Here is a 21,102-nt window from a genome sequence, read left to right on the forward strand (position 1 = left end):
ATCAATATCATAGTATATAAAGAGGAAAAAAAAAAAAAAAAAAAAAAAAACCCATGACACATTACAAACTAAAACTCCAATAAATATATTTATTTTTTTTAAAAGAAAAAAAAAAGTAAACAAATAATATTTTTTTTTTTATTTAAATAAGAGAAAGAAAATAAAAACTTATATTACTATAATTTATTTATATTTTAAAAACAATTTAAAATTTAACTTGATATTTATTTATTTTTTTTTTTATTTTTTTTTTATGGATTTTAAAACAAAAAGGTTTTTTTTTTTTTTTTTTTTTTTTTTTAACCAGACATATAAGTACTTGGATCTGGGGTTGCAACAAGTTCTTTAATTGAAACAACAAATTTAGATTGAACTTGTTCAAGTACTGGATCTTCTTTTGAAGGAACAAAAGAAATGGCTAAACCCTTGGTACCAAAACGACCAGCACGACCTACTCTGTGAAGATAGGTATCGGCAGATTCAGCCATATCGTAGTTGATGACGACATTGACACGTTCAATATCGATACCACGACCAAAGATATTAGTGGCAACCATGATACGAGATTCAAAGTTTTTGAATTTACGGTATTGTTCGATACGATCCTTTTGATCGAGGTCACGATGAATACAGATGGATGGGAAACCAATATCTTGGAGGATCTTATTTAAGGCATCAGCACGTCTAACAGATTTGACGAAAATAACGGCTTGATTAAAGTCTAATGAATCCAAGAGTTCAATGAGTTTTTTATTCTTTTGTTCTTCAGTGATTGGTACGTAGTATTGTTGAAGACCATGGAGAGTGAGTTTACTACCATCATTGATGTAGATTTCCAATGGATTGTTCATAAACTTCTTACAGATTGGACGAATGGTATCAGAGAGGGTAGCTGAAAACATCATAACTTGTTTGTTGGCTGGGATGAGTTTGAAGATCTTTTGTACATCCTTTCTCATATCCAATGATTCGAGCATGGTATCACATTCATCAAGAATGAATTGTTTAATCTCTTTGAGTGAGAGTGCACCTTCAGATGCTAATTGTAAAATACGACCTGGGGTACCAATGATAATGTTTGGTTTCTTTTCTTTGATCAAATCTTTATGGGTTTGAACTGGAATACCACCATAAATCACTGCAGTTTTAACATTTGGTAAATATTTGGTGAAACGATCAAATTCATCACAAATTTGATATGCTAATTCTCTAGTATTACATAATACTAATGTTGTAATCTTTAAAGTAAATGAGGAGAGGAAAAAAAAAAAAAAAAATAAAAAATAAAAAAAAAAAAAATAAAAAAAAATAAAAAAAAAATAAAAAAAAAATTAGTTTATTATTATTATTTATTAATTTTTTAATATTTATTTTATACATACACCATTTGGATTGTTATCAATTTGTTGTAAAGTTGATAAAACGAAAACAGCGGTTTTACCCATACCACTTTTAGCTTGACAAATGACATCTGTACCAAGAATGGCTTGTGGAATACATTCATTTTGAACTTCAGATGGATGTTCAAAACCACAATCACCAATGACTCTTTCCAACTCTGGTTTTAACAAGAACTCTCTGAAACCACTTGAATGCATAGCAACATGTGTATCAGCACGACTGTAATTTTTGAATTATAATGATTGACAATAATATAAAAAAAGATAAAAAGAAAAAGAAAATGTTATTATTATGTTATATGATTGGGTTATTACTTTTTTTTTTTTTTTTTTTTTTTTTTTTTTTCTCAAGATGAAATTATTTTAAATTTGGCGATATTTATGATTGATATTTTCATAAAACCATTAATATTTTAATACTATTATAACTGTTATTATCATTATTATTATTATGAATTCTTAATATAATTTTTGTTACCAAATTTATCGCTCTCGATATCTTTGTTTATTAGGCTATAAAAAAAAAATAATAAAGTGATTTTATAACAATCTGTATGGTATTGAAAACCATTATTATTATTATTATTATTATTATTATTATTATTATTATTATTATTATTATTATTATTATTATTATTATTATTACTACTATTGTTATTTTTATTATTATTTTTATTATTATTTTTATTATTATTATTATTATTATTATTGTTTTCATTATTACTATTATTATTATTATTATTATTGATTAAACTTTCTATTTGAATTTGAGGAGGAGGAAATTAATAAGACTGTAGCCATAGAAGTGGTGTAGTTTATTTTTTTATTTTTGTGTGCAAAACTTGGGATACAAAAACATTACTACTGCCACCATTGACTAAACCAAACAAGGTAATATTAATTGAGACTCTAAATTGATGCAGTGTTGTTGCCACCAATCAAATTAGAATGAACAAACTAAATATACCATCAATTGATTCTATTTTCTTTTTTTTTTTTTTTTTCACATAGATATTTATAGTATTGGTTGTTTATGGTTGTGGTTGTGTTGTGTTTGGGTTATAATTGAAAGCTGATTTATTATTATTATTATATTAATTATTTTTATTATTGTTTACTTTATTTTATTTATTATTATTATTATTATTATTATTGGTATTACAGTTATTTTTCTTTTTTTTTTTTTTTTAAAAAAAAAAAAGAAAAACAAAATAAAATATAATTTCAACACTAAAGGATTCATTTGGCTCGGTGTTAAATGAAATCACTCACTTTGCAGTTTTATTCTTGGTATCGGTAACATCATTTTGGACCTCTTCATCACTCTCTTCTTCATATTCAGCTAATTCACTGATATCAACTTCTGGATTAGTTTCGGCCATTTTTTTTTTTTTTTTTTTGGTTGTTAAAGTTTAAAATATATATACAAATAAATTGAAGGTGTGGTGGAAAGTGGTGTGAATGTACAAATATAAATAAATTAAAAAAAAAAAATTTTAAAAAATTTTGAAAAAAATTAAAAATTTTGAAAAAAAAAAATTAAAAAAAAAATTAAAAAAAAAATTAAAAATAAAAAAAAAATAAAAATAAAATAGTGTTGGCTTTTGAATATTCAACAGAATCAAATAACCAAGTTTGGAGTGTTCAATCAAATAATTGAATAACTATTTAATTTTTTGAGTTATTATTTTTTTTTTTTTCCCAAAAATGGAGAACAAAAAAAAAAAAAAAAAAAAAATTGACAAACAAAGGTTTGGAATCTTTTTTTTTTTTAAGATTAATTCATAACATTTTTGGGTGTTATTAAAATTAAAAAAAAAAAAAAAAAAAATGGAAAACAAGCAATCCAGAAAGTTAATCATCTTTATATAGAATTATTCTATATGAATAAATATAAAAAAAAAAAAACCTTTTAAAGAAAAAAAAATATATAAATATCAAAAAAAAAAAAAAAAAATGAATGTATAGAATATTATCTTTATTTTAAATCTTTTAATTTTCAAAAAAATTGTATTCAAATAAATCAAAACAAAGTTTCAAAGTAGCGGTTAATATAAAAAAATTCTTTTTTTTTTTTTTTTAAAAAATTTTTTTTTTTTTTTTTTTTTTTTTTTCAAAAAAAATCTTTTTTTTTTTTTTTTTTTTTTTTTTTTTTTTTTTCCAACTATTAACTATTGTAGTTGTACATAAAAAAATTTAAAAAAAAAAACTATAAAACTTTATTGTTTTTTTTTTTTTTTATTAGTTTTAATTTTTTTATTTATTTTTTTATATTTTTTTTATTTATTTTTATTTTTTTTTTTTTGGTTTAAACACATATATTTTTATATATATCTTCACCCACTTTTTTTATTATTTTATTTTATTTTTTTTATAAATTTTATTTTAATCGATATTTATAAAACTATTTAAATCACCATAATAGTATAATCACACTCACATATTATTGATTTTTTTTTTTTTTTTAAAATATTTTTTTTATGTTGTTATTATAAGAAACCCCATTTTCATAAAAAATTTTAAAGTAAGGATTTCTAAAATATCTTTTTTTTTTTTTTTTAAAAATTTTTTTTTTTTTTTTTTATTTTTTTTATTTTTTATTTTTTATTTTTTTTTTTTTTTCCCTCATACTAATAATTTTTATTTTTATTTTTATTTTATTATTTTTTTTTATTTGATATTTTTTTTATTTTTTTTTTTTTTTCCGATTTGTTATGAACAGTAAATAAATAAAAAAAAAAAAAAAAAAAAAAAAAATGTCACAACCACCAATTTCAAACAGACCATCAACGATTGCAGCAAATGGTGGAAGTCTTGTATCACCAAATAGTATAGTTAATAGTAATAGCAATAGTAGGGGTAATTTAACTGGGGGTAGACCATTACCCTCACCACCAATCAATACTAGTTCAGGTTCAATAAATGTAAATAATAATAATAATAGCAACAATAATACAAATGGGGGTGTACCAGTTTCATCATCACCATTAAAATCGCCACCACCATTAAAACCAAGACCAAAAACTTTATTAACACCAGTTGCACCAATTGGTTCACAAAATCCTCAACCACCTTCATTACAACAACAACAACAACCACAACCACAACCACAAAATACATCATCATCAAATTTATTACAACAACCATCACCATCGCCATCACAGCAACCACCATCACAGCAACCACCATCACAACAACAACAACAACAACCACCATCACAACAACCACCAAAATCTACATCACCACCAGCTTTACCAAGAAGAGAATGGCCTCCAAATAATACTAGCAGTGGTAATTTAAATAGTTTAAATAGTAGTGGTGGTAATGTTATAAATAGGCCACAACCAGTTGCTGATAACAGTAATAATAATAATAGTAATAAACCAGTAAATGTAACAACACAACCGCCACAACCACAAACTACACCAATAAAACCAGCATCAACCGCTCTACAATCAACTCCAATAAAAGAAACAACAACAACAGCAACAGCAGCAACAACAACACCAGTATCAGTTCCAACACAAACAGCAGTACCAGTTGCACAAGAAACTTCATCAACAGTAACACCAATTAAAATTAATAATCTTGAAGCATCAGGTCAAACAACAGAAAGTGGTAATAATTCAACATCAACTAGTACACAATCATCACCATCAACATCTACACCACCAACACCAAACTCATCAACATCAACCACACCATTATCAACATCAACTACACAATTAGCACCCCCACCACTAGCACCACCATTATTCAACACACCACCAATTAGTGTTTCTCAATCAACCTCAAGTGGTAATTTAAATAGTTTATATTCATCATCAGCACCAACCAATTCAGGTATGGCCAATTATAAACCAATTTCACCAAATTCTAGTATAATCTCACCAAGTAAACCTGAACCATTGGTTTTACCATCTTCAATTTCAACAACCACTACACCAACAAATAGTACTCCAAATACACCATCAACTCAGCAACAACAACAACAACAATCATCACCAAATAATACAAATGAAAATAAACAAAAAAGAAATTCATTAGGTGAACAAACTTCAATAACATTAGAAAAAATGGCACAAGAATCATCATTAACCATCAATGAAAAGGATGAAGAGGAAACAAACGATAGTAGTGGTAAAAAATCCAAATCTAAACCAAAATTATTCCCACATCAATGGTCAATGGGTAAACCATCGGAAAAAGATGCTAAAAAGGAGGAGAAAGAACGTAAAGAAAATGAAAAACGTGAAGAGAAAGAACGTAAAGAGTTGGAAAAACGTGAGAAAAAAGAACGTAAAGAAAAGGAGAAATTAGATAAAAAAGGTGAAAAAGGTGACAAAACAGAAAAAGATAAGGAAAAAGAGAAAGAAAAGGAGAAAGAGAAAGAGAAAGAAAAAGAGAAAGAGAAAGATATAAAATCTGGTATTGAAAAACCACCACCACTCTCTAGAACATCTTCATCATTTGCCTCGAAATTAAAACATGCAACTTTAAGAGGAGGTAAAGTGAATGACATTGATGATACCGACTCAAATAGTGGTAGCAGTGTTGGTAATAGTCCATCATTGACAGCACAAAGAGATACAAGAGGTTCATCAGTTCCTCATCCACCAGTAAATATTTCCACCTCCACCAATTCAGCAACAACACCATCATCATCGTCATCGTCCACTCCAATCTCATCACCACCACCATCACTTTCATCATCTTCAAATATTGCAATATCATCATGTTCAGCATCAAATCTTTCAAATGTTTTGGCAGATAATAGTGGTTCAAGTACTGGTACAACACCAACAGACGGATTTTCATCATCACCACCAAATGGTCAATCACCATCATTATCATCGACAGCACATCGTTCAGCTATTCATTTGGATACAAGCCGTGGCTTAATGACATGGGGATCAGCATCAAATTGTAAATTAGGCTTCAAGGTCACAGCAAAAGATCAATCACAACCAACACCAGAAAGATTACCAAATTTCAATATTCCAGACATTTGTTCGATTTCCTCAGGTTCCTATTATAGCTCTGTATTGACAGAGAATGGTGATGTCTATCTTTGGGGCCGTGGCGCTGTAAAGACACCAGCCGTTCCAATTTTAGGTATTCCACAAATTGAAGATCAATTATTACCATTCAAATTAGAGTCACTCTCTGATGTTGTCTCTGTTTCAATTGGTTTTTGTCATGGTGCAGCCGTTAGAGCCAATGGTGAACTTTTAACTTGGGGTGTTGGTGAAAATGGTCAATTGGGTCATGGTGATACAAACAATCAAATCGAACCAAAGATCATTCAATCACTCACTAGTTTTTGGATCACCCAAGTACAATGTGGTGAGAAACATACTATTTGTCTCACAAAGAATGGTAAAGTTTATTCATGGGGTGCTTCAGAGTATGGACAATTGGGTTTGGGTGATGTTACACAACATTCCTCACCAATGCAAGTCAGTGCCTTGGAGAAATATAATGTACTTCAAATTGCAAGTGGTTCAACTCATTGTGCAGTTTTAACCACATCAAAAGAGGTCTTGGTATTTGGTAATGGTGCAGCTATGGGTGCTGCAAGTGTTGTAAGTTTACCAACATTAGTACCATCATTGAAATATCTTCACATTGATAGACTATGTTGTGGTCATTATTCAACCGCTGCTATCACAGAATGTGGTGATGTCTATACTTGGGGTACTGGTCAAGAATTAGGTCATGGTGGTAACTCAACTGAAACCTCACCAAAATTGATCGAAGCATTACGTAATCAATCAATTCGTCAAATTAGTTGTGGTGGTCGTCATACTGCATTCTTGACTGATTCTGGTAGAATTTTTACTTGTGGTAAAGATTCATTCGGTCAATTGGGTCAAATGTCAGGTGATCAAAATAAACCAAAAAGAATTGAATCCTTAACAAAGACAACATTCATTTCAGTGTCATGTGGTGAAAATTATAATGTTGCATTATTTGATACCACAAGATCATTTAGAGATAAATTCTGTTGGAAATTATTAGAAACTCAAAGAACCTATGTTAGAACTTTAGATATCATCCAAACCATATTTTTAAATCCACTTAGAATTCGTGATCGTGATTTGTTACCAGAATCAATGAAACATTTACCATACATTTTCTTATCGGAAGAAGAGATTAGAACCATTTTCGGACCAATAGAGAAATTGTATGCATTGAATTCAACATTACTTCATGTTATGAATAAAAGATTTGCAAATTGGTCCAATAAAAAGAAGGTTGGTGATGTTTTATTGAATCATTTCAAACATTCCGAAGATACATTCATTCAATATATGGAGAATTTACCATTGGCATTGACTTGTTTAGATAACCTTTGTAAGAAACAAACTGCACCAATCATTGGTTACCTTAAAGAATGTGAAAAACTTGCATTGGATAGAAAGAAGATCGATACTGATGATGATAGTAAAGAATTTAATTTACGTTCATTATTGATAGAACCATTGAATATCATTTCACGTTATCATAAAGCAATCAATGGTATGGTTAAATATACAAAAACCACTCATATCGATTATAGTGGTTTGGTTGATTTAGATGGTATCATGGAGATCAAAGTAAACAAAGTTACAAATATTCTAAACATTACACAATCACCATCATCAATGGCATCTTACACTACCTCAAATCCAACGGTTACAGCAGTTTCAAGTTCTTCCTCTGAAAATAGTGAATTCCTCAAAGAGTATGATATCAAATTGGAAGCATTACAAAACTTTAAGAAAACATGTACAAAGATCATAAAATCCTCAAAGAAATACTATGAAGTTGAACCAGATTCCTTCAAAGAACAAGGTCATTTCTCTGAACATCTTATCAATGTAAAAGCTTGTTTCGATGGTAATATCGATCCTGCATTGGCCGCTTCAATCGATCAATTCTCTAGTAGCATTAAAAAGATTGGTTATCTTCGTTCAGAATTATCAACTCGTACTCATACCTCATTTGCTCAACCATTATCAACTGTCGCCGATGAGTTGGAAAACTTCCTTCCATTGATTACTGAAATGAGAAAACGTGTTTTCGAATCTCATACTGAGTATGAAAATGCTGTAAGTAAACTCTACTCTTTGGCAAAGAATTTACAACCAACTGAAAAGAAAATGATTGAAGCTGAAAAGGAAGTTGCATCACTTAAAAAGGTTTTGGATAAAACTTTGTTTGAATTTGATGCAATCTTTAAGGAGGGTATTTCCATTCAAACTAAATCACTTAAACTATTCTATGCCTGTATGAAAGCACAACAAGAATACTATGAACGTGGTTTACAAAGATTCCAAGCCATGAAACCTTCTTTCGATGCATTGGATACTTACTTTAGACAACAAAGTAGAAATACTTGGGCTAAATCAATTTTCGAAACTGTTACCACAACTTTTACTCAAGAGAAGGGTGCTCCAACTCCATCATTAACAAGTATCAAATCAACTCCAATTATTCAATCTCAATCATCTGCTTCTTCTACTTTACAAATACCACCATCAGATATTGCTGCTGCTCCTTCTTCTACTCCATCTTCTGCTCCTTCTCCATTGGTATTGGCTACTCAATTAAATTCTGTAAATAACACTGATATGTCTGCCAATAGTAGTACACCATTATCTTCAACTCCAAAAGAACAACATCCATTCGCTTTATCTGAAAATATTGAAAAAACTGAATCATCACCATCAACTAAACTACAACAACCAACTATTAATGCCACAACTACAAATACCACCACTTCACCAGTAGCTACTACAACTGCAACAGCAACAACAAATAATAACACTGCATCATTATTAGATCCACACCAAATTATGACAGAATTAGAACAATCAGATTGGACATTCCTTATGGATCCACCAGCAAGTAATGAGTTTACAGATACATTCATAGAGGAACAATATAATGGTTTAGTTGAAATTTTAGCATCACCATCACTTCAAGTAGCTCAATGCGTTGTTAGTGCAGCACCATCAGATCAACAATCTCCAACCATTGAATCTATTTCAAGAATATTTGAAAGTTTCAATAAGATTCGTCCAATTATTCATTCTGGTATTGAACAAGAGGTATTGTCAACTGCTAATCCATCCACTTTATTCCGTTCCAATACAACCGCTACTAAGTTGATGACAGCATTCACAAAACTCAAGGGTATGCCATACCTTCAAAAACATATCACTCCATTAGTACGTGAAATCATTGATAATCCAAATGGCTATGAAGTAGATCCAGCTAAAATCAATGAAGGTAGTGAAGAGTTGATGACAAATATGATGAATCTCATTCAAATTTGTGAGAAATTCACAGATGCCATCATTGATTCCGTCGAAAATTTACCAGCTTCCCTTAGAGAGATTTCATCCTATCTTCAACAAGAAGTCGTAAAGAAATTCCCAGACAATAAGTATAGCAGTGTTGGCGGTTTTATTTTCTTACGTTTCCTATGTCCATCAATTTTGGCTCCACATACAAGTGGTTTGGTTGAAGAACAACCAGGTCCAGAAGCAACAAGAGCCTTGGTTTTAATTGGCAAAGTACTTCAAAATCTTGCAAATGGTATAGAGTTTGGTCAAAAAGAATCATTTATGATTCCAGTCAATCGTTTCATCATTGGTAATGTCACTCGTTTAAATAATTACTTTGATAAACTCACCAATGTTCCAATGTACACATCATCCGATTCCATAAGTACAACATCAAGAGAGGAGGTTCAAAAGGATATTCGTAACATTCATCTCCTTATTGTTAAAAACCTTTCAAAATTAGTCAAACAATTGGCACTTTACAAACAAAAAGAGATTATAGGTCAACTTTCAAAAACTTTAGTTTTCTTAGGTGATCCATCTTCAATGTATAAATAAAGTTAAAAATAATAAATTATAAAAATAATAATAATAATAATATAATATAAAAAAAAAAAAAAAAAAAAAAAAAAAAAAAAAAAAAAAACTAAATAGCTTTATAGTTAAAAACGAAAATCAATATTTATAAAGAAAAAACAAAAAAAAAAAAAAAATGTATTTTTAGAATAAAATCTATAATATTATAAAATAAATTAATACAAGTATTCAATTTAATTTTTTTTTTTTTTTTTTTTTTTTTTTAATTAATTTTTAATTTCCCATTGTTTTTTTATTTATAAAAAAAAAAAAATACGAATTTTCAACTTTCGAAAAAAAAAAAAAAGAATGATATTTAATAGAATAAATTCAAGTATAATAAAAACAACAAACTTTTTATTTAATAATAATAATAAAAATGTTTTAAAGAATTTTAAAATATTTTATAGTAGTGGAATAAATTCAACATTACCTTCATCATTATCAAATAATATAAACAATTTTAAAAACAATAATAATGATTTATTTAAAACATTTGATATTGAAAAAATTAAAAAGGAATATGAAAATAATAATGAAAGTGGTATAATTGAATATTATGAATCATTTATTGATGATTTTGCAAAGAAAGAAACAAGATTGATGAATTGGGATTCGTCTCATTGGGCATCTTTTAAAGGTCATAAAGAATATTTAAAATTATTATTAGCAGATGGTAAACAGCAAAAACCTGATAAATTTGGTGTAACATCATTACAAATTGCAATTCAAAGAGGATTTTTCGATAGTGCTATATTAATTGTTGAAAGTGGTCTAGTTGATCCAAATCAAAGGGATACTAAACCTGGTATTAGATTATCACCATTACATTTATCATTAAATCATTCAAATCCATCAATTGATTTAATTAAATTATTATTAAAAAAAGGTGCAAATGTTAATCAAGAATCAACTGATAAAAGAACACCTTTATTCCGTGCTTGCCAACTTTCAAGAGAAGACATCATTCAATTACTATTAGAATATGGTGCAAATATTAACATTCAAGATAATCCAAAAACTAATGGTTGGGAATATTATAGAGTTTCAACTCCTTTACATATTTCAGTTTCAAAAGGTGATTACAATGTATGTTATTTATTTTTTATTTTATTTTATTTATTTTATTTTATTTTTGTAAATTTAGTACTAATTGGTGATATCATTCAAAAATTATTGATTTAGATTGTAAAATTATTATTAGAAAAAGGAGGTAATGCAAATTTAAGATTAATGGATGATTGTGGTGAAAGTTTACTTCATGTTGCAGCATTAAATGGTGATATAGAAATGTCAAAATTATTAATTGAAAATGGTGCTGATTTTAATGCATTGGATTGTTATGAAGCAACACCATTAGATTATGCACAATCTGGTTATCAATCTAATTTAGAATATGTTGAATTTTTAAAATCAAATTATAAAAATATTAAAAATGGAAAAGGAAGAAAAATGTAAAAAAAAAAACAAACAAACAAACAATAAAAAATAAATATATTTATATATATATATATATACTTTATTATATATATATAATAATATATATATATAATAATATCAATCTTTATAAATTATTGGTTCCCAAATATTATTATCTGTATTCAAATGAAATTGAGATATTTTCCAATTTAATTTCTTTTGATACTCAAGTATTTTTGATCTCTCTTTTGAAATATTAATTTTTTCACCCTTGCTAATTGGTACTATAATATCTTTCCAAACAATTGAAGAATCTGTTGGTAAAATATCAGGAATTATTTTTGTAAAATAATTAAATGGTCTTTTATAAAGAAGTTTAGTTTCTTTAGTTTTACAATTTATAATTTCCATTTCATTTGACCAAGAACCATTTATTTTAAATAGTGGATTTGGATCATCACCATATAATAATTTAGCCTCAACCATATTTACATTTCCACCAATTAATGGTTTTGCAAGATTTGTTTTTTTTATATAATATTTTGAATTTTTAGATGTAATGGTAGTTTCACCACAATATTCAACAAATCCTCTTAAATAACGACCATAGAGAGTTGGATTGGTTATTGTATACTCTTCATTAAATTTTTCAAAACGAATAATAATATTACCAATTATTGGTAGTTTAATATTTGTTCCATTAAAAATTGTTTTTGTTTCAGTATTAAAGTGTACTTTTACACCTTCTCTTTTATTATAAATACATGATCCAACAAAAGCTTTTTCTTGATCCAATGTCTCTACCATATAGTAATTATCTTTAATTATTTTTTCACTTTTATCTTGTTCATCAATAATTGTAACGTGAAAATTTGAACTTTTTGTTTCACCATTAACCGAACGAAGTGGTGATCTAGTTGAATCTTCAATAATAGGTTTTATTGATAAAATATATTTAAAAACTCCTAATAATCTTTCAATTTCATTGTCTATATTTGATCTTTTTTTTTTATTTTTTTATTTTTTTTTTTTTTAATCAAAATTAATTTTATTAAATTTAAATTTAAATCAATAAAATAATTGAATATTTACTTTAATAAAATATCAAATTCCCTTGCCATATTATCTGAATAATATTCATGTGTTGAATGGGGGAGTAAAAAACTTGACGCAAATTCAAAATGAGTTAAATCTGTTCCAATACCTATACCATTTTTTTTAATAAATGAAAGAACAATGTGTAGTCTCGATGCACCAGAATTTTCAAGCTTTTCTAAATTCTCAATTTCTAAATCAGTTGGTGGTGATAGTTCTTTACAAGTTGTTTTAACATCAACTTCATTTTCTTCTTGATCAATAATTTCTTCTTTTTTATTATTTTTATTTAATATTTTAGTTTTTGCCATTTTTATGTATTTATTTAAATAAACATAAAAAAAAAAAAAAAGAATTTAATTATTTATACCTTTTTTTTTAAATAATATTATTGTGGTTTAAAAAAAAAAAAAATTACTTTAATTGTTATAAATTTAAAAAAAAAAATAAACAAACACCAGATGAGATAAAATCTTATTTTTTATTTTTTTTTTGTATAAAAAAAAAAAATAAAAGATTTGTAAGTTTAATTTTTTTAAAACTATTTACAAATCGATTAATATTTTCAAATAAAAAAAACACATATAGAAAAATTAATTATTATTATTATTTTTTTTTTTTTTTTTAATTGTTGTGATCATTTTTTTATTTTCACAATAATTTTTATTATTATTTTATTTTTTTTTTTTTTTTTATAAATTTATTTTTAAAAATGTTATTTATAAAATTAATTAAAAAATTTTAATCATTTAATAATTTTGGTTCCCAAACACCCATTTCAAGATTTAAAAAGAATTGTGATGGAGCCCAATTTAAAGTTTTTTGATTTTCAATTATTTTTGATTTTTCTCTTGCTAAATTGATAGGTTTACCTTGAGCAACAGATTGAATGATTTTACCCCAAACTACACTTGAATCAGTATTTAAAATTGTTGGAGTGAAATTTGTAGTAGTTGTAATATTTTTAAAGAATGGTTTTGTTTCATTTGTTTTTAAATTTGTTATTTTACTTTCACCATCCCATTGACCACTAATTTTATATATTGGTTTTGAATCAATACCATTATAAACTTTAGCTTCATATGCATGATAATTACCACCAATTAACGGTTTTGCAATATAATTTGTTGAAACAAAACATTTTGATTTATTTGATTTAATTGAACCTTCACCACAATATTCAACGAAACCTCTCATGAAACGACTATGTAAAACTGGGAATTCAATATCATATTCCTCATCAAATTTATCAAAACGTACATATTTTCTACCAGTTGTTGGGGTTTTTACATTTGTAATTTGAAATACAATCTTTGATTCATGGTTAAATAATGCTTTTACGCCTTCCTTTTTATTATATATACAAGTCGCAGTATTTGGTGGTAATTCACTAACTTGTTCAGTTATTAAATAATTATCTGAAATTAAATCATTTGGACTATTTAAATCTGGTGTTTGAAAATTTAATGATTGAGTTTCACCAATAACTGCATTCAATGGAACTTTCATACAATCTTCTGGAATTTTATGTATTGTTGTTGAATATTTAAAAACTTCAATTAATCTATCCATTTCATTTTCAATTTTATTTGCACTAAAAATAAATAAAAAAAAAAAAAAAAACATAATAAAATTAAAATTATTATTATAAAGGATTGTTTTTTTATAATAAAAAAATTAAATAAATACCGTAATAAAATATTGAAATGATTTGCAAAATTATTTGAAAAGAAATTTAAAGTTGAAAAAGGTGCTATAAAAGATGATGGATATTCCACTTGTGATAAATCACTTCCAAGTCCTAATCCTAATCTTTTTGCCATACTTGCAATCGCTACTATCTTTGATTGAGATGAATTATCAATTGCATCCATTTCTTCTTCTGTTAATTTCCCTGGTTTAACTCCATTTTCTATACTATTCTCTTCTGTTAATTTTCTATCTGATTTTCCCATATTCTTTTTTATTATTTTATTTTTTGTATAAAATTATTATAATAATTATATTTAAAAATTAAAAAAATTACCACTGTTTTTAACAAATAAATAATATTTTTTTAATTTAAAAAAAAAAATATAAAATATAAAATAACAATTAATTATTTAAATAATATTTTTTTAATTTAAAAAAAAAAAAAAAAAAAAAAAAAAAAAAAAAAACAAGATAAAAAATAACAATAATCTTTTTTTATCTCACAAATTTTAGAACCCACACACACACAATAATAGTAATTTTTAATGGGCTAAAATAGCATAATATATTTAAATATAATTTTGGAGATTCAAACCTCAAAAAAAAAAAAAAAAAAAAAAAAAAAAAAAAAAACTATGTAAAATTTTGTAGTTTGGCAGTAATAATGTGAAAACATTAAAGTAAACACCATTTCAATATTAATAAATAAAGACAATTAATGGACCAATTAAAATAATTATTGAACAATTTCATACAAGTTATTAAAAAAAAAAAAAAAAATTACATTGAAATGCTATTTACACGCTATTTCTTTTTATTTTTTTTTTTTTTATTTATTCTTATTTAAGACATAATTGAAATATTAATCATTTTTAATAGATTTTGAAATTGAGGTTGCAAACTAAATATTTAATTATTAAAATAGAAATAAAATTAGTAATCTTTTTTTTTTTTTTTTGGTTTTTTTTTTATGGATAGAAAAATTATATATAATTTTTACATTAAAAGAAGTTTCTGGTAATAAATATAATTGAGTTTCAGAAGTTGGAATTTGAGATAATTTATCTAAATAATTTGAACTAACCAAATAACCAGTTGTACTAACATTTGAATTATCAATACCTTTACGAATGAGACGAATTACCTCGGCGTCAGCTTGACTTTTTAAACGTTTGGATTCAGCAAAACCTTTAGCATTTTGAATGGATACAGTTTTATCAGACTCTGAAGAGAGTACGACCTTTGCAGCCAAACCTTTACTTTTTACAATCATACTTTCTTTTTCACCTTCAGCATGGAGTATAACGGATCTCTTTTCACGATCTCTTTGTATTTGCATCTCCATTGCATGTTTAATATCTTTTGGAGGTCTAATACCAGCTACCTCGACACGTTTAATAGTGACACCCCATCTTTCAGCATCTTTCATTGTACGTTCTTTCAATTGTGAATTAATGAATTCCCTCGATGAGAATGTATCATCTAATGTCAATGTTGCAATAATATTACGTAGAGTAGTTTGTGCTAACAATTCAACAGAGTCTGGTAAATTTTGAACTGAATACACAGCTGCCATTGGATCTGTCACTTGAATATACATTAGGGCATCTATATTAATTTGAACGGTATCTTTGGTAATAACATGTTGTCTTCCAAATGTAATAACATGTTCTCTCATATCGATTCTATCAGTATTTTGAATCATGACTTGAGTTTTCTTTGCACCAACAGGTAAATCAACATATCTCCAATGTATAACTCTTGGTGAATCTATAAAAGGTGCTAAAATATGTATACCAGGATTTAAAATTCTATGATATCTACCAAATCTTTCAATGATCATAACTTCAGTATGTCTAACTATCTTTATTATCTTTTTTGAAATTATTAATGTTAAAAATAATATTGAAAATACAATTATATACAATGCTATTGCCAATCCAACTCTGGCATTTGAGTCTTCTCCATCACCACCACCACTATTATTGATATTATTATTTGGTATAAATGTACTACTACTATCTGCCCATGTTCCAACAATTCTATCACCATTAGTTTTTAAATAATCTAATATTTCAATCCCCATTCTTTTTTTTTTTTAAAAAAAAAAAAGGATTTAATATGTATTTTGTTGTTTATTATTTATTTATCTATATATTAATGTATTTATTTATATTTCTTTCTTTATTTCTTTATTTCTTTATTTCTTTATTTCTTTATTTCTTTATTTCTTTATTAATTTATTTATTAATTTATTTATTATTTTTATAAACAAAGTAGAAAAAAAATTTTTCTTTGATTTTTTTTTTTTTTTTTTTTTTTATTTTAATATTTTTTTTTTTTTTTTTTTTTCAGTTGGCAAATTTATCAAACACCAAAAATTTATATTATTATTATTATAAACTGTAAAATAAATAAATTAATTAATAATAAATATTAAATAATAAATAATTTATTTTAATATGAACTTAATATAGAAATAGTATTCAAAATACACAATTCGATATAAAAAAAAAAAGTTTTTTTTTTTTTTTTTTTTTTTTTTTAACCCAAAAATTTTATTTTTAGAATTTAATTATTTATCATTATGAATATCATGGTTTAAGTTTTGATCAAAACAGAATTGATTTTGTTTTTAATAACCACTTTGTTTAAAAAAAAAAAAAAAAAAAAAAAAAAAAAACAGATTTATTAGTTTAAATCTGTTTATTATTAGGTTTTATAAAAATATGATTTTGTTTTAGTGTTTAACTTTTGTAAGTATCCATCTTGAGGTATTACAGCTGTGGCTATTGAAGTTCTAACTAATCCAATTCTATTGTTTTTAATAGAGCTTGTAGAAATAAATTATGATCCTCATATAATTTAGTACTCTGCGGTATGGTTGAAAAATAATTATCATAAAACTATTGTCAAGGATGCTTTTAACCGCACCTTAAAATTATAATATTTATTGATTAATTTTCATTTTTTTTTTTTTTTTCATATTACCTGTCGTATCCCACAAGTTAAAAAAAAAAAAAAAAATAAAAATAAAAATAATAATAATAATAATAAAAATAATAATAATAATTATTATTGTTTTTTTAATAAGTAACACATAATAATAAATATAGAAATAAAAATAAAAATAAACAAAATATAAATATAAATTTTATTTATAAATAGTTCAAATTTCCTTTATTAATATTCAAATAAACGAATGCATAGTTTCATTTGACTAATTAATAAAATGAGTCATCCAAAATAAAAAAAATAAAAAAAAAAAAAAAATAAAAAATATCATTTTTTAAAAATTTTTTATTTTTTATTTTTTGTTTTTTTTTTTATTTTTATATTTAATTAATGTCAAGTAATAAAATAAAAAAATAAAATAATTATAACAATAATAATAATAATAAAATAATAAAAAAATAAAAAAATAAATATATAGAATTTAAAAATGGTATTATTTGCAATGCTTTGTAGGGTAACTGATGGGTTAATGCTTTCAGAATCAATGGATACATTAAATCCAACATTTGATAAATATAGATTACAAGCAAAAGCAATTATTTCAAAATTATCAAGAGTTTCTGATAAAGCAGTAACTGTTGACGCCAATGATAAATATTATTTTGCGTATGTATTATTTATTTATTAATTTTTCTTTTTTTTTTTTTTTTTTTTTTTTTAAACTTTAATAATTAATAATTAAATTTATTTAAAGTTATATTATTGAACATGAAATATGTTATTTAGCATTTTGTGAAAAGTCATATTCGAAAAAATTAGTTTTTAGATTTTTAGATGATTTACAAAAAGAATTTTACAATACATACGGTTTTGAAGTACCTTCTGCAAAGAGACCTTATCAATTTATTGCATTTGGTATGTATATGTATTATTGTTATTATTATTATTATTATTATTATTATTATTATTATTATTATTATTATTATTATTATTATTATTATTATTATTATTATTATTATTATTATTATTATTATTATTATTATTATTATTATTATTATTATTATTATTATTATTATTATTATAATATTCAATTTATTGATTTTCAATAGAAAATTTATTAATTGTTTATTCTATTTATAGAATCCTTTATTACAAAAACAAAAAAGTTATATCAAGATACAAGAGCTCAAAAGAATCTTTCAAATATTTCAGTAGAATTAGATGAAGTAAGAAATATAATGACGAAAAATATTAAAGATATAGTTGGAAGAGGTGAAAAATTAAATGGTAAATATTTTTAAATTTTCTTAATTATTTTTTTTTTTTTTTTTTTTTTTTTTTTTTTAATACACAATTCTCAAAACAATATTTTAATTAATCATTTTATTATTTATTATTATTATTATTTTATAGAATTAAATGATAAAACAGAATTTCTTTTAGCAGATTCATTAAAATATGAAAAACAAACAGTAGCATTAAGTTCAAAATTATTCTTTAAAAAATATGGTCCAATTCTCATTATAGCGTTTTTTGCTTTATTCCTTTATATATATCTTTATTATTTTTAAATAAAATAAACGATTTTTAAATAATAGAACAAAAAAAAAAAAAAAAAAAAAAAGAGTAATAACAATTTTTATTATAATTATTATTATTATTATTATTATTATTATTATTATTATTATTATTATTATTATTATTATTATTATTATTATTATTATTATTATTATTATTAATATTAAATAATAATTTTAAAATAAAAAAAATAAGGAAATTATATGAAATAATCATTTAATTTAAAATGATGGTAATATATAAATAAATAAATAAACTAATTAATTAATTAATTAACTATGTGATTAATAATAATTAATCATAATGATTAAAAAAAAAAATAATAATAATAATAATAATATAAAGTTTTTTTTTTATTATTTTATTTATTTTTATTTACACGTGCTTTAAACAATTTTTCATTTGTTTTTCATATTTAATTTAATATGAAAAATATATTAATATATTTTATTTAAATTTTAATAGTGTTATTAAATTGGAGTGGATTTTTATAATTATTTTTTCATTTGCTATAAAAAATAAAAAAATATTAAAAATTAAATAAAAAAAATTAAATAAAAAAATAATTAAAAAATGGGAAAATTTAAAAAAAAAATATTAAATACATGTGCACCACAAACACACTCTTGATCTTTTAAAAATAAAAACAAACAATGACTAAACAATCTAAAACTAATTGTTAATTGTTAACTACCTTTATCAATCTTCCTGGGGAATTAAAATTTTAATAAAAAAAAAAAAAAAAAAAAAAAATAAGAATAAGAAAAAGGATTACTTGTTGAAAAAAAAAAAAAAAAAAAAAAAAAAAAAAAAAAAACCCATTATTTAATATATTAATAAAATCACACAAACCACAATAAATAATAATAAAAAAAATAATAAAATTTAAAAAAATGACAATGGAATTTATAGTATCAAATTATAATACTGGAAATTATAATATTAGTAATAGTGGAGAAATATTTAATACGGGAGGGTTAAATAATCCATTGGCAGTAATTTATGGGTATTTAGGATGCAATAAATCTATATTAATTGGCCAATATTCGAGTATTTGGACAAATAGAGGATTCAATGTTTTAATTTATTATCCATCTTCAATTTTATCAAATTATAGAAAAGGTGTGAAAATTTTAAATACATGGATAAATAAATATTTTAATGAGAATCCATATAGGTCAAAAGTATTAGCATTTCATTCAATTTCATCTGGTGCAAATTGTTTAGCATATCATTTGAAATTAATGATGAATGATAAATACTCAAATTCAATATCAATGATTAAAGCATGTTTATTTGATAACATTTCAAATTTTAATAATTCAATATTATCTTTAAAAAATAATTTAATTTCAAGTGGTGATATTTTTAAATTAATAAGATCAATATTTTTACCTTTTTTTATACCTTTATGGGGTTGGGGGGGAAAAAATGAGTTTAAATATTTAATTTCAAAAAATGTAAAACCAAAACCAAAAATATTTTTTTTTTTTTTTGCTTTTTATTTATTTTAATTATTATTAATTTTTTTATTTTATTTTTAAAAAAAAAAAATTCTCTAAAAATAGAATAAATTTCATTATTTAGTAATTTATAATAGTGGTTATAATAATAATGATAATAGTAAAACTTTTATTAAAACTTTAAAACAAAAAGGAAATCAATTCAATGAAAAAAATTCAGATTCTGGAATTATTTTAATTGAAAAAGTAATTCACGAGAATAATTCACAAATATATTCAGATTGTACAAATCAATTGATTGATTTAATAATATACAATTACAATAAATGTAACAGTATCGATAATTATAATAATAATAATAATAATATTAAAACCAATAATAGTAATAATAATAATAACAATAGTAATATTAGACATCAAAATAGTAAAAACACAATGTATTGGTGAAATTAAAAAATTTTTAAATAAAAATAAAAAAAAAAAAAAATTTAATTTAATTTTGGAACTTTCAAAAAAAAAAAAAAATATCAAAATAATTTTTATTTAAGTTTTAAATCTAATATGAAGGTGGACAGGAGGGTTTGTATTTTT

At 23.9% G+C, this 21,102-nt stretch overlaps 8 protein-coding genes across 8 annotated transcripts; 4 read left to right on the forward strand and 4 right to left on the reverse strand.

Annotated features, from left to right (window-relative positions):
• Positions 1-299: 299 nt before the first annotated feature.
• Positions 300-2,782, reverse strand: uap56 (DEAD/DEAH box helicase; the record flags this gene model as incomplete). Its single annotated transcript, XM_641323.1, has 3 exons — positions 300-1,238; positions 1,383-1,620; positions 2,673-2,782. The coding sequence occupies 3 exons, from the start codon at positions 2,780-2,782 to the stop codon at positions 300-302; spliced, it is 1,287 nt and encodes a 428-aa protein (XP_646415.1).
• A 1,374-nt stretch (positions 2,783-4,156) lies between these two features.
• DDB_G0269934 (regulator of chromosome condensation domain-containing protein) lies at positions 4,157-10,291 on the forward strand (the record flags this gene model as incomplete). The annotated part of the gene is made up of 1 exon (XM_641324.1): positions 4,157-10,291. One exon carries the CDS (start codon positions 4,157-4,159, stop codon positions 10,289-10,291), a length of 6,135 nt encoding a protein of 2,044 aa, XP_646416.1.
• A 327-nt stretch (positions 10,292-10,618) lies between these two features.
• Positions 10,619-11,767, forward strand: DDB_G0269936 (hypothetical protein; the record flags this gene model as incomplete). Its single annotated transcript, XM_641325.1, has 2 exons — positions 10,619-11,398; positions 11,495-11,767. The coding sequence occupies 2 exons, from the start codon at positions 10,619-10,621 to the stop codon at positions 11,765-11,767; spliced, it is 1,053 nt and encodes a 350-aa protein (XP_646417.1).
• A 99-nt stretch (positions 11,768-11,866) lies between these two features.
• Positions 11,867-13,134, reverse strand: osbB (oxysterol binding family protein, member 2; the record flags this gene model as incomplete). The annotated part of the gene is made up of 2 exons (XM_641326.1): positions 11,867-12,728; positions 12,821-13,134. 2 exons carry the CDS (start codon positions 13,132-13,134, stop codon positions 11,867-11,869), a joined length of 1,176 nt encoding a protein of 391 aa, XP_646418.1.
• A 430-nt stretch (positions 13,135-13,564) lies between these two features.
• Positions 13,565-14,778, reverse strand: osbC (oxysterol binding family protein, member 3; the record flags this gene model as incomplete). Its single annotated transcript, XM_641327.1, has 2 exons — positions 13,565-14,417; positions 14,513-14,778. The coding sequence occupies 2 exons, from the start codon at positions 14,776-14,778 to the stop codon at positions 13,565-13,567; spliced, it is 1,119 nt and encodes a 372-aa protein (XP_646419.1).
• Positions 14,779-15,377: 599 nt separating this feature from the next.
• Positions 15,378-17,283, reverse strand: DDB_G0270694 (hypothetical protein; the record flags this gene model as incomplete). The annotated part of the gene is made up of 4 exons (XM_641328.1): positions 15,378-15,416; positions 15,516-16,582; positions 16,889-16,918; positions 17,268-17,283. The coding sequence occupies 4 exons, from the start codon at positions 17,281-17,283 to the stop codon at positions 15,378-15,380; spliced, it is 1,152 nt and encodes a 383-aa protein (XP_646420.1).
• Positions 17,284-17,957: 674 nt separating this feature from the next.
• On the forward strand, positions 17,958-19,041 carry DDB_G0269942 (hypothetical protein; the record flags this gene model as incomplete). The annotated part of the gene is made up of 4 exons (XM_641329.1): positions 17,958-18,136; positions 18,225-18,385; positions 18,611-18,757; positions 18,884-19,041. The coding sequence occupies 4 exons, from the start codon at positions 17,958-17,960 to the stop codon at positions 19,039-19,041; spliced, it is 645 nt and encodes a 214-aa protein (XP_646421.1).
• Positions 19,042-19,941: 900 nt separating this feature from the next.
• DDB_G0269944 (hypothetical protein) lies at positions 19,942-20,958 on the forward strand (the record flags this gene model as incomplete). The annotated part of the gene is made up of 2 exons (XM_001732903.1): positions 19,942-20,508; positions 20,617-20,958. The coding sequence occupies 2 exons, from the start codon at positions 19,942-19,944 to the stop codon at positions 20,956-20,958; spliced, it is 909 nt and encodes a 302-aa protein (XP_001732955.1).
• Between the last annotated feature and the right edge of the window lie 144 nt (positions 20,959-21,102).

This window comes from Dictyostelium discoideum (assembly GCF_000004695.1).
Source record: "Dictyostelium discoideum AX4 chromosome 1 chromosome, whole genome shotgun sequence".
Lineage (NCBI taxonomy): Eukaryota > Evosea > Eumycetozoa > Dictyosteliales > Dictyosteliaceae > Dictyostelium > Dictyostelium discoideum.